This window comes from Heterocephalus glaber, unplaced genomic scaffold (genome assembly GCF_053883595.1).
Source record: "Heterocephalus glaber isolate CG9 unplaced genomic scaffold, H.glaber_assembly_v1.0 deba00001550, whole genome shotgun sequence".
In the NCBI taxonomy this organism is placed as follows: Eukaryota; Metazoa; Chordata; class Mammalia; order Rodentia; family Bathyergidae; genus Heterocephalus; species Heterocephalus glaber.
This window is the reverse complement of record NW_028258343.1, coordinates 18576348-18589102: the sequence shown is the minus strand read 5'-3', so window position 1 is coordinate 18589102 and position 12755 is coordinate 18576348. Positions and strand designations below refer to the sequence as shown.

The 12755-nt window shown below is 39.2% G+C and overlaps 1 protein-coding gene across 14 annotated transcripts in view; it reads left to right on the top strand.

The window, feature by feature from the left end:
* LOC101719219 (tRNA (guanine(10)-N(2))-methyltransferase TRMT11) overlaps positions 1-12755 on the top strand; it is a 64856-nt gene that overhangs the window by 25625 nt on the left and 26476 nt on the right. For all 14 annotated transcript variants that reach the window (XR_015442556.1, XR_015442557.1, XM_021259206.2 and 11 more), the window contains 6 exons: positions 1125-1190; positions 1928-2001; positions 3963-4044; positions 4135-4227; positions 4465-4599; positions 5682-5838. Coding sequence is in view for 12 of the 14 variants with exons in the window: in XM_021259206.2 (XP_021114865.2) it covers positions 1125-1190; positions 1928-2001; positions 3963-4044; positions 4135-4227; positions 4465-4599; positions 5682-5838 (607 nt within the window). In the remaining 2 variants the exon portion in view is untranslated. The remainder of the gene's footprint in view (positions 1-1124; positions 1191-1927; positions 2002-3962; positions 4045-4134; positions 4228-4464; positions 4600-5681; positions 5839-12755) is intronic.

Below are 12755 nucleotides of genomic sequence, written 5' to 3'. Positions count from 1 at the left end.
TTAAGAGATAACTTAGCAAGACTAAGTTACCTGTCTGTAGCTTCATGTTTTTCTGTTGAGTTTTACAATTCTGTCTTGCTTGACTTCTTGAAACACAGAACTTCAAGGACTGTTGGGATTGTCATCACTTTGATTTCCTTAATAACCTAAATTTCTGTGCTTCTCACGGAGTAGCTGTGACTGCTGTTTTTCACTTAAGGGAACTGAGAGTCCTAGGAGTTAAGTTTCATGTATAAAATCACACAGTAGTATATGGAAGATCTGCAAATGAAAATCAGATTTTACTGGGTTTGATTTGTAATTCTTACAATGACTCCTGTTCAAATTTATGTTACTTATGTCACAAAATAACATTTGGGCTACCCTCCCTGATTTGCTGGTAGTCTGTGCTCGTTGGGGTCTGTCCAGCCCTTCAATACAAGACATGATTTGGTGCACAGATAAAGGAAAAATAGAAATGGCGTTGGTTTCTCAAACCTCTCATACCTTTTGATCTTGGAGTTGGGAACTTGGTGTTGGTTTTCTGCTTGCTTTATATGGAAGGAGACAATTTGTTAGTGGTGCAAATCATAAAATTTATATGGTCATCTTGTGTTTATGAATACAAAATGGTTACTTCAAAGAATATACACATCTGATTTCAACTTTGCATGCGTGATATGTTTAAATACGTATTGTGTTCTTAGTGGTACAGTTACTAAGGTTAGCTTAATGTTCTTGTGCTTAATGAATCTACAATGATGCTCCCTAATTAATTTCTTTTTAAATATCTTCAAATCATCTTTTTAGTTATTCATTTCATTTTTTAAATCAGTTTTTAGGTTTGCTAATCTGGAGTGTCTATAATTGGCTTTCTTCTTTTCAAAAGCAGGCCATCACCTTTTTGATCATGTCTTCCAGTAGCTCTCCTGTTATCTAAAATTTACCAGGAATTACTTATCTTTGGTTGTGACTATAGAAGTTGTTCAGAACCCTGAGTTGTAGTCGTTTGTTTTGAGACTTACATGCCTCAAGTAGACCTCAGCCCACTCGATTTTCTTTTTTAATCATATTAGACTTGTTTTTCTTAGTAAAACTGAGTTCCCTGTTTAACATGTATTCTCTCTGTAATATTTTCAAAACAGGAAATAAAGTCTTTGCTTTTGCTTTTTGGAGGTCAGTTCACCAGCAATCAGGAAAGTTATGGAAAGGTAAGATGAATTTTTACCTTACCATCTGTAGAATGCCTATAGATAAAACATTGGATTTGAAGAGAACTGAAATGCTTAAGTATCTATTTGTGTGATTACTTGTTTCTGTTTTCAGAGGCAATTAAATGAAAAGGATACTTTAAAAAAAACTGTGGCTTTGGAAAGTAACTTAAATTTACTTCCAGTTTTCTTTTATTCATTTTTTTGCAGCAGTGAGAATTGAACCCAGAGCATTACACACACTAGGCAAGTGCTCTGCCCCTGAGCTTCAGCCCCAGCTCCAGTTTTAGAATTTAACTCAACAGTCACACCATAATATGTATCTGTTCTTTCACTGAAAGAAACTTCCTTTGGTGAGGTGTGTTTCCAATTGGAACTTGGCAGAATTTCCAGCTCCTACTGGGATGTACTCTGAGATTTTCAGCATTGTTACTCACAGTGCCCCTCACCCACTCCTCAAGTGGCCACCACTACCTAGAAAATGAGAGAGCATTTAGTATCTTTTTTTTTTTTTTTTTTTGGTACTGAGGATCGAACTCAGGTCCTTGCGCTTGCAAGGCAGGCGACAGAACCACTGAGCTAAATCCCCGGTCTGAGCATTTAGTAACATAAGAGATACTACTTAGAAGTTAAACATAAAATAGCTAATGCATTATAAAGAATGCTTGGCAAAGATAAAAATTCCAAGATTATATTCTAGCCACTCAGAGCTAAATGGGTTTTGCTATTTCTTTCAGTCTCCCTTTTGGATTCTTAGCATTCCCTCTGAAGACATTGCAAGAAACTTAATGAAACGGACAGTGTGTGCCAAGTAAGAGAAACTTTCTCCCTGTCTCTCTTTTCGTATTTGTATTGGTAAAAGGGAGAGGGATGTGGAGGGCGCCGGTTATAGCTTGCAGTTATGAGCATCTACCATTGGATGGTGCTGGGCGACCGGAAGAGTTTACTTGCTGACAAGGCAGGGTCAAACAGTGTGGAAATGTCTAGAGAAATTCTTGGTTAGCACAATTTTTCAGAAGCTCCATAGTAACCAGAAGTATAGCATGGGATATCAGTGCTATATTTGTGTATAGCATGGAGCTCACATTTAATTGTAACTGAAAAACCCCAAAATGTTGTTCTTACACCTAATTTTTAGTTGGATGGGCAGTGTGGTAGAGTGTAAGATGACAAAATGTGCGCATTGTTATGAAATGTGTTTTGCTATTCTAATAATCTATCATGGTATAAATTATTGAAGTTGTTCATTGTTTAACCTAGATTTAATCATTGACGTTTTTCCTTTTCTTTCATTTTTTTCTTAAAAAAATTTTTTAAAATTCATGCATTTTTCTTTATCTCAGTTGGTTTTTTATCTGAACATTTTGATAGATGGTTGAAACCTTTCATTTCCTTGGAATTACATTTTCTTGAGAACTACATATATTTTTGTTTGCAATGCAAATAAGAATTTATGTACGTAGTTTTGTGAGAAGGCAAATAAGAGTATATCTAAGTTTATTAACATAGTTAACAGTGCTTTATAGTGTGATATGCAATTGCTGTATTTTCGAATTGGCTAATACCCTCATACTTAGTTAAGTTCGATAGCCCTAAATCTACCTACAGCCGTAAGTCTATAATCTTTAGAGCTGAGACTTGTTAATGCGTATTGTTTATTAAATAAAAATGACTACAAACCAGAACATAACTAAAATATATCTTTTGAATAATTACATTGTAGCTTATATTAAAACTTACAGCTCAAAGAGGTGTTTGAATTAGAAAGACAAAGTTTGTTAGGCTTAAAGTAGCTACTGGAGTACTAAAAATATATATATATTTTAAAACTCATATCTTCTGATGCATATATTTAATGAATGGTAAAATCAGTAATTGTACATTGTAATAATATTATACAATAAATTTTTAGTTGTTTTTAGTCTTTATATAATTTGCTTTGCTGATGTATACCTTAAGTGTATACGTAAGCTCAGTAAGGGTAATATTGTAGAGGTCTTTACTGTATAAATCAATAGAAAAGGAAGAATTCATTTTTTTTAAGGATAGTATTTGTAACCTCATCAAAACAGAATTAAAATAAACCCATAACCTACAGCGTAAATGCTACAGTGGGCTGTTTGTATCCTTGAAAGCTCTAAAAGGTTCGCCATCACTGGCCTAGACTGAAAACTAACTTAAATTCAGATTTTTTTTGTGGTAGACTAGGGATGAAATTTAGTTTATTTTTAGCATGGAATATTTTGAGCAAAACACAAAAAGTGAAAAATGTAGCAAACCCCTAGGTGCATGCCTTTTAGAATGCAACATTTGGGGTAACTTAGTTAATAAAGGTTACCGAATAGTAGCTAAATTTCAACAGTAACATCTGAATTTAGTGTATTTGTTTTATGGAGAAGACATTGGGAAAAATTGGGTTTTCTGCAAACTTTTCCACATTTAACTAAAACATGTTGTGATTTGCTGCATCAGCTGACCTGGTCTAGAGAAACAGCGAAGGGAGGAGGCAGTGGAGCCTGTGGTAGAGCTTTACTTAGTGTGCTCAAGGCCCTAGGCTCAGTTCCCCTCTGCAGTGTGAAGTTTACCCTTTTTGTGTGTTGGAACCTAAGTTATATATGTTTCCAGAATACAACTTCTCCTTTATAGCTTAGGGAAAAAAAAGCATTAATTGTTTTAGTGGCGCAAGCATGAAAAGTTAGTGAAATAACTGTTATGTATTACTGTGTGAACCAAGTTCTTTACTGAGGTTATTACTGGTCATTTATCTCCTAGGTCCATATTTGAACTATGGGGCCATGGAAAATCTACCGAGGAGCTGTACAGTTCTCTTAAAAATTACCCCGTGGAGAAGATGGTGCGTAGTGACGTGGAATTTCCTCTAGGCATATGTGCAAGTTCTGCAGAATTACTAAGCTTAAAAAACTTATCTGTTATTCTTTTTTAGGTTCCATTTGTGCACCCAGACTCTACGTATAAAATAAAAATCCACACATTTAATAAAACATTGACACAAGAAGAAAAAGTGAAACGAATAGATGTAAGTGAGCTTAGCCAGCCCGAGTCCTGTTAGGGTTGCTGTGGTCTCACTGTGTTGCTGGTGGGCCTGCCACCTGGGGCTGTTAGTGCTCGTTTTTCACCTCATGTGCGATGCACTTTTTGTGGTTTACCTTAACGCTGACACCAGATTTACATGGTAGGTGTTATGTTACATAAGAACGGTCGTACTTTTCTTTGTAAAATTTTAGACCACATTAGAATTCCTTTTATTTTTTAGGCACTCGAATTTCTGCCATTTGAAGGAAAAGTGAACTTAAAGAAGCCCCAACATACATTCTCTATTTTGGAGGACTACGGTTTGGACCCAAACTGCATCCCCGAGAAGCCACATAATATTTATTTTGGTAGATGGGTGAGCAAGGATTCTGTCTCATTTTGTTTTTTTAAACACTAAGTGTGGGTTGGAGGTACAGCCCAGTGGTAGAGCGCTTGCCTGTCACGTGTGAGGCTCTGGGTTTGATCTCTGGAAGGAACTGAGCGCTTGTCTTTGTGTTTGACTCTTTACATGAAGGATTTTAAAGCAGCTGAAGAGTCAGTACTGGTGTATGGGTTAAAATTGGCGAAGAGTTGGGGCCAGGGATTTAGCCCAGTGGTTCTGCCTCCTGCCTCACAAGCGCAATGACCCGAGTTCGATCCCCAGTCCCCCCCCCCCCCCAAAAAAAATTGAAGAGTATGTAATTGTGGTTTGTTTTGTATTTTTCTGGAGAAAGAGATGTCCCTGGTGAAATTACAACAAGATTTGCCAGAATATCTGGAGTACTTTTTTCTTTTTTAACTGTTTGTGGTACGGGGTGTTGAATTAGGGCTTTGCACTGAGCTACATCCCTAGCCTTTTTAAAATTTTGAGACAGTGTCTTGCTAAGTAGCCCAGGCTGGTCTTGAACTTTTGATTATTCTGCCTCAGCCTCCCAGAGTGCTAGGATTACAGGTGTGCACCACCATGCCTGGCTGTGGACTGCTTTTTAAAAATAAAACAGAGGGTTAGGTAGACTGCTGTGGTAGTTGAGAGATCTCATTAGTGGAGGTGTCAAATCTAAGTCTCCATCGTGCGAAGGAATGGAGCTGCTGTCCAGCTGTCCTGTCCACCTCCTTAAGCTGTCAGCGTGAGCGGCCACTGAGAATCATTATTACTATTTAGATTATTGTTATTTAGAGAAAAGAAATGGGGAAGGCTTACTTACCACTGTCCCTGGGATAATTGTAATGCAGCTTAATTAATATTTGGTTTGAAAAGAAAAAAATAGATGGAAAGGGATTAAAAAGCAGTATATTTGTGCATAACTACCTCAATCTCATTATTTTAAAAGAATAAGTTTGGAGCAATAGTAAGTAGAAAAAAATTCTCTTCAGCATGATGCTATGGTTTTATTGTGGGTTATTACCTCAAATCTGTTCTGTATGTTCATATAAATTTGACAAATATCTCTGCTCTAGATCGCTGATGGACAGAGAGAGCTAATTCAGTCATACAGCGTCAAGAAGAGACACTTCATTGGAAATACAAGCATGGATGCTGGCTTGTCTTTCATAATGGCCAACCATGGACAAGTGAAGGAGAACGATGTGGTCTTCGACCCATTTGTTGGAACAGGTATTTTTATTTAACTGTTACGCTGGCGTAGAGATACTGCTTCAGTGTGGTAGCGAATGTCACAGCAGTATTTTTGGTGAGAGATTAAGTAGACAAATGATCTTTTAATTTTTATTAGTAGCTAAGAGACAAACTCATACTGTGTTATAGATTTAATGCTTGTGCCATTTCATAGATGATTCTGATAGAATTTTGTGGGTTGTATTCCAAATAAGTCATTACCAGGGAGTATCTCTGTCTAAACTGTCTGTCTGTCTATCTATCTATCTATCTATCTATCTATCTATCTATCTATCTACATATTTTTAGTAGCAGAGTAACCCTGTAGTAACATACACTGTAGAAATGCTCTAAAGCCCTATGGTTTATTTAAATCTGAAAACTTGGGAAAAGAAGGACTTGAATGTCAGGATTTAAAAAGAAAGTCTTAATGTTTTTAAATAATTTTATATTTGAATGGAGAAAAATAGTTAATGTATCATCTTATCTTTGATTTGGTTTGTGAGAATTTATCTGCAGTTTTTTTTTTTCTTTTGGTCCCAAGGATCGAGCTCGGGTCCTTGTGCTTGCGCAGCAGGTGGTGAAACCACTGAGCTAAATCCCCGGCCCTGGTTTGTGATAATTTATAAATAAGTGTGAATATGTTAAATGACTAAATATTAGTGGCTTCGAGGGTCATGTGTTTGTGACTTGGGCTGTCTGCACTTGGTTGGGATGTTCCCCTAATGAGCCTAGTGTGAAATTCCTGATGCTTTCAGTTTAGTGCTGGCTCTGAGAAGAAATTTTACTTCTTTTTTGGCACCATTACTTCTGTGAACAGGGTTTTATGTCCTTGGTATTTTTAAGAAGTCTTTCTTTTGGTGATTGCTAACTGCAAACTTCTCTTGTAGATCTGTCCTCACAATGGTTGATTCTGGTGCATATACTTTCAATAGGATTTTTAATCTCCTGGCTATCTGTTTGAGTCTGTTTCGTTAAACCCATTTCTTTCCTATGTTGGGCATTTATAGTTTCCGTCATTTTCCTAAGCTCCTCTCTTTTTTATCTGTATCTACTCCAGATATGCTAACTATGTCCTTCATTATGGTCATCATCTTTTTAGCTTTCTGAGAAATTATTTCTGATTTGTTTTTTTCTAGAGCCTTATTCATCTGCTTTATTACTCTTGCTGCCACCGTTTCAGAAAGTTCAGGTGGGTGGCTTTTGATTTCTTCCACTTCACTGCCCTTGGAATTGGCTTGGGCAAGCTGGAGGTCTGGGGTTGCATCTTGCTTCCATTTCTTCTCATTTTCTGTTTTTTAAAAATTGTTTTCTGTGTTGATGCTTGTAAATTGCAAAGAAAAAGCAAAGAGAGGGAAAAAAAATCTACTTCAGGGTGTGTCTCTGCTGTCACTGGTGACAAAAGGGGGCAGACAGAGCCCAGATCCGTGTTGGATGATCCCAGCAAGCCTGCAGTGGAATTAGGCAGGGTAGTGAATAATCCAGCAAGCTTGTGCTTTCAATGCCACTGAAATTCGGGCTGATCCTGGTTTCTGCCTATGGGGCTGGGACCCAAAGTGTTCAGTCCACGACACTCCTGGTGCCTTTTGCCAGCTTACACTTGGTTCCCTGACCCTGCACTTCTCCCAAGGCTGCTCCTCACTCAGACCCTGGGAGCCCTGAGATGGAGCCAACCCGAGGCCGCTGAGTCCTAGGTTCAGCTGGACCTTTCCCCAAATGGTGTCTGGTCAGTCGCCCTCCCCTGGGGACGTTGGGCCGGAGTCACTCACCAGCGGCTGCAGCTCACAGCATCCACCACTCTGTTCCATTGGTGCATTTCACTGTGGAGGCCTCTGGAGTCAGCCGCACTCAGCATGCCTCTGCAGGTTCGAACCACCTCTCACCACATGAGCCAGAAGCCAGGGAGAAAGCTCTGTTTTCATCTCCCTCTTCAGCACTGAGGAGCCTCTCCGCTGTCCTGGTGGGCTCCAGTTTGCCCTTCAGGTCCATCCTGGGTCTGGGGATCCACCTCCCTTCTCCCTTCCCCCGTTGCCGAACTCTAATCTCCAAGAGGCTCATTTGCTGCTGCTCGACACTCTGCCACCGTCCTGGAAATCGTCTTCTGCTGGACCTCACACTCCTGCTGCTCAGGTCTGAAGGACGCTGTGGACGGGCTTTCGGGAAGGTGTGGCCTGGGGGTGGCGAGGCGGGCAGGTGCTCACATCCCAGGCTGCCCAGAGGCCCTGGACGAGGCTTCTCCCTGCTGAGGAGAGACGCGCGCCATCGCTCAGTGGCGACCCCTCTAGGCAGCTCTGCTTCATTGTTTCTTCTGTTTATGTCTGTATATTAAATATTTTTTTCCTCATCTTTTGAAATTTGCATCTATCACATTCTTACCCACCTCAAATACTTTAATGTCTATTTCTGAGAATAAGGATATATTCTGTTACATAGCACAGTACAGTTTTTAAAATGATTTAGTAGAGGGCCGGAGATTGAGCTTGGTGGCACAGCACCTGCCTCGCAAGCGCTAAGGTCCTGTGTTTGATCCCCGGTACCAAAAAAAGAAAAACAAAACAAAACAAAAATTATTTAATAGTACCGATATAGTATTTTTTTTTTTTTTTTTGGAAATGGGGATCAAACTCAGGACCTTGTGCTTGCCAGGCAGACGCTGTGCCACTGAGCTAAATCCCTGCCCTCCCCCCCTTTCTTGTGCTACCTGCCCCAAGTAGTCTAAGATAAAAGGGGCAGGGAAAACTGTTGAGGTTCTCTGGTTACCTTCTCTACCTTGTGCACGCCGTGTTGTACCTGCTCTGCCATGCCTGTTTGTCATCCCTGCCTTCAAGTTGGCCGATTATGGACTGAATCCTCCACGAACTCTAAGCCAAATGAACCCTTTCCCTTCTCACTTTGGTGTCGGGTATTTTGTCCCAGCAAGGAGAGAAAAGTAGCTAACACATGAGGTGTGTTCCAAGGATTCTCAACTCTTTCACATCCCTTCCTCTGGCTTACCTTCCTTCACTGGTAACCAGCTTCATTGTCTTGTAGTTGAATCTTCCTCTGTTTCTTTTCCTGTGATAAACTGATATGTGTATTTCCTTATTCTCACTTCTTGTTTTGCAGAAAAGGTTGCATACGTATAAATTGTTTCTAACTTTGCTTTTGTTACTTCATGTATTTTGTGCAAATCACACCCAGTCAGTTCCAGAAATTGTTTTCATTCTTTTGTTTTTAGAGCGATATTCTATAAACTATTCAAATAATTCTTCACATAGCCTTCTATACTTGGAGACTGGCAGTTTGTTATATTTTGTAGTTAAAATAATGGTTGCAATGAATAATCTTCTGAATACGTGCCTTTGTAATGTTGCGGGCATAGCTGTCGGGTGAATTCCTACAAGTAGGATTGCTGGGTTGAAAAGCTTATGCATACAAGGTGTGATGGAAAAATGCAATAAATGTTTAAATAAAAAAACTTATTATCGTAAAAGACATTGCTAGGAATGATGGGATAAGTGTGTTCAAAGAGAGAAGGAGGATTTTGAGGGGCATTAATGGCAATGTGTCTTTTACTGTGATAACGTTTTAAAATATGCAGTATATTTTATTATTGTGCCTCACTGATCAAATGCAGTTTCTGTCAAGTAAACACTGCAGTGTGTTTTCATCCACCTTGTTCACTGGAGCTGGCACTGTGCAACTTCTGACTCTTCCTCAAAGCCAAAATGGCTCTGAAGTGTAAACAAGGCACAAGAGCAGAAATAAAGACATGAAAGAAGACTTCCAGAACTGCTTCAGAAAGTGGAAACAACAATGTTCAAAGCAAAGGGAGGACTTTGAGGTAGATTAACAGCAATATACTGCTAAATTCCTGCCAGCAATTTAAGAGTGTGGGTTCTCCCATAGTCTTACTGGTAGAGTATATTTGTCAGGGTTTTGAAGGTTTGCCAGTTTGTTGGGTGAAAATGCTATTTCAGTATAAGGTCGATTTGTATTCCTTTTATTATGAGTGACGTCTAAAACTTACTGTATTTTAAGTACTTTCTGTATAATTTTTTTGAATTGGCTTTCATGTCTGCCAATTTTTCTACAGACTTTTTAATCTTTCTCCCTCTTTTTTATTGTTTGTTTTTTGTTTTTGGTACCGGGGATGGAACTTGGGACCTTGAGCTTGCGAGGAAGGCGCCAGAACCACTGAGCTAAGTCCCCGGCCCTCTCCCTCTTTGGTAAAGGTGCTTTGTTAGAGACATTAGCATCCCTTTCTATGATATATGTAGCAAATATGTTCTTTCAGTGTGTCATGTATTTTTTTGACTTTGCTAGTAATCATTTTTTTGCCAGGCAGAATATTCCATACATCCAAGTTCGAGAGGAATGCATTTGTATTTTCTTTCTTTCTTTTTTTTTTTCCCTGGTACTAGGGATCCAACTCAGGACCTTACACTTGCAAGGCAGGCACGGTGCCACTGAGCTAAATCCTTGGCCCTACATTTTTATTTTCTTCTACTACTTTTGTAGGTTTTTTTTTTTTTTTCTTTTTGAGCTCTAGTCCATTTGGCATTTATTACCTTGTGTAATATGTGGAATGGATCTAATTTATCTGTTTTCCAAATGCTAAAACCTTTCTTAATTCTTTTTTATGTTTTTGAGGCAGGTCTTACAATATTGCCCAGGCTGGCCTGGAACTCACAGCGATCTTCCTACCTCAGCCTCCCTAGTGCTGAGATTACATCGTGGGGCACCATGCCCGGCTGTTAATTCTTAATCTTGTTTTTGAACTTTAAAAACTTTGTGAAGTGAGAATTCATTAACATACATATATGTACAAAATTTTTAGTATGTACATACACAGAACATAGAGTTTATCCATAAACCAGGCCGTAGAATTTAAAAAGAGTTGTATGTTAGGTAAAATTTCTTGCCCATCATGTAGATGAGGCTGAGTATGTTACAAAATGCTAACTTCACAGCCGTCAAGGTGTGCACTGCCGTTAGTGTGGTGGAGGACAGGGACCTGCCTGTGTTTGTTTCAGGGTGGCTCTTAATGGGGGCAGCGTGATTTGATCAACTTATTACTCTTATAGGAGAGCTAATGTCAAATGAGGGGAGGATTTTGCAAAGATGCAGCTAAAATGTATTTTCATAATTTGTAGTTTACAAACACAGCTTTGGGGCATAGCTTTAGGGGATAAGTCAGTTTGGGGTATTTTTGTTTGAAACTGGATGTAACCTGTAGTTGTCTGCAGATCTCTCTTAAGCACAATTTGTCCTCCCCTCAGGGCTCTGCCTTAGTGATGGGAGGACTTTCCTTCCAAAACAGTAAGTGTGAGCTGTGTAATGAAAGTGGATGCATATTACTCAACAGGTGCTGACCCCAAAGGAGGTACTGTTGTATAAAGAAAGAGTGCACAGCATAAGGTTTACAACATTTACTCTACCAATTATTATATGACCTTGGGCATAACTTGTCTGCTGCAGTGTAATCGTTTGTAAAGAGGTAATGGTCATACACTGTAAGGATTAAAAGAAGTAATACAGATAGATATATGATATTCTTAGAAATTGCTTGACTTATGATAGCTATTTAGTGGACTGTAATAGTTACCATCATTTTTTAATGATTATTTTGTCGACAGCTTGAATTCCTTTGTGGGGAAAGATATTAGATATAGCTAATATTAAATGGTGATGATGAAGAAATTTGACCACGAACTTACTTTCTAGTCCCTTCTTTGGCTGATTTCCAAAACAGTCATAATTTGCAACTACTGCAGTAGGCAATGAAGTTGAGGCTTAGAATCATAAACGTCTAATTCTTTGCCTGTGATTAACATAATTGGTACACGTGTGCACTGCTTGCTGTAAGCGGCGCAGTGCTCTGAAGCCATGGCTTTGGTTCCTTCTCCTCCCCTCTCTCAAGTCAGTCAGTTTTCCTAGGAATGAGAGTAGCCAGGAGACTACTGTATGTGTACTGTGTAGCCTTACCGTCTTCAGATGACTCACAGGCGCAAGGAAAGGGGTATAGCTCTTTCTGAAATTTTGTCCTTGCAAAACAATAGGCGTAGAGTCCAGATGTCGGATCCTCTTAGTGTGGAAGGAGACAATGGAGAAAAAAAGGGAAGTTTGGAGACTGAGGAATGAATCTCTGAGGTCTTTGTAATATTCTTTTCTTCCCGTTTTCCTCCTAAAACTCTGTAGCCCCCTTTTGGTGAGTCTAATAGTTTGGTAGGATTTCTATTTTGAACCATATTCTTTTGCTCAGGCTGCTTGTATTTATTTAACTAGAACTTATTCAGATGTAGGAATCTTAGCAATTTTCTTTTTCCCCTTTCTGTCGGCAAAAAGAAAGCCTCATGTTTCATTTTTCCACATTTGCAGTGCTTTCTACTTCATTCTCTAAAGATTGAAACAAAGAAGTTTCTGTATCATGGAATAGATTCCACTTACAGTATTCTGTTTCCTGTAACATACTACCTTAGCCTTAAAGTGGTTACTGTTTAAGTAATGGTAAGTTGAAACGCTGGCTGGTTAGCTTAGATTGCATATGTGGGATTTTCACTTTTGATGGCATAGAACAGCGGACAAGTCATGGTGCAGTGCGCCTTTTCCTAATGCTGCCCCCTTTCCACCGAAAAGCTTCCAATAACAGTCCAAGTCAGGTACAGCTGAAGGCCAAAAATTCGTCCGTGTGCTCCAAAGAACAACTAAATAATTAACTGTGATTACATGGTGGCCAGTTCAAGAAACCAATTTAAATGAAAAGGCACAGAGTTAGGTAGCAGATGCAGACCAATGAGGATTCGTCTCTCTCAGCAGTGGACTGTAAATTGGCTCCTCTCAAAATCCTCTCTAAGCAAATGGGGAAGGTCCTGGTGCGGGAACTCGGGGAAGCTTTAGCATCCTATCGCCAGTTAGCTCTTTGGGGCGAGTACCTG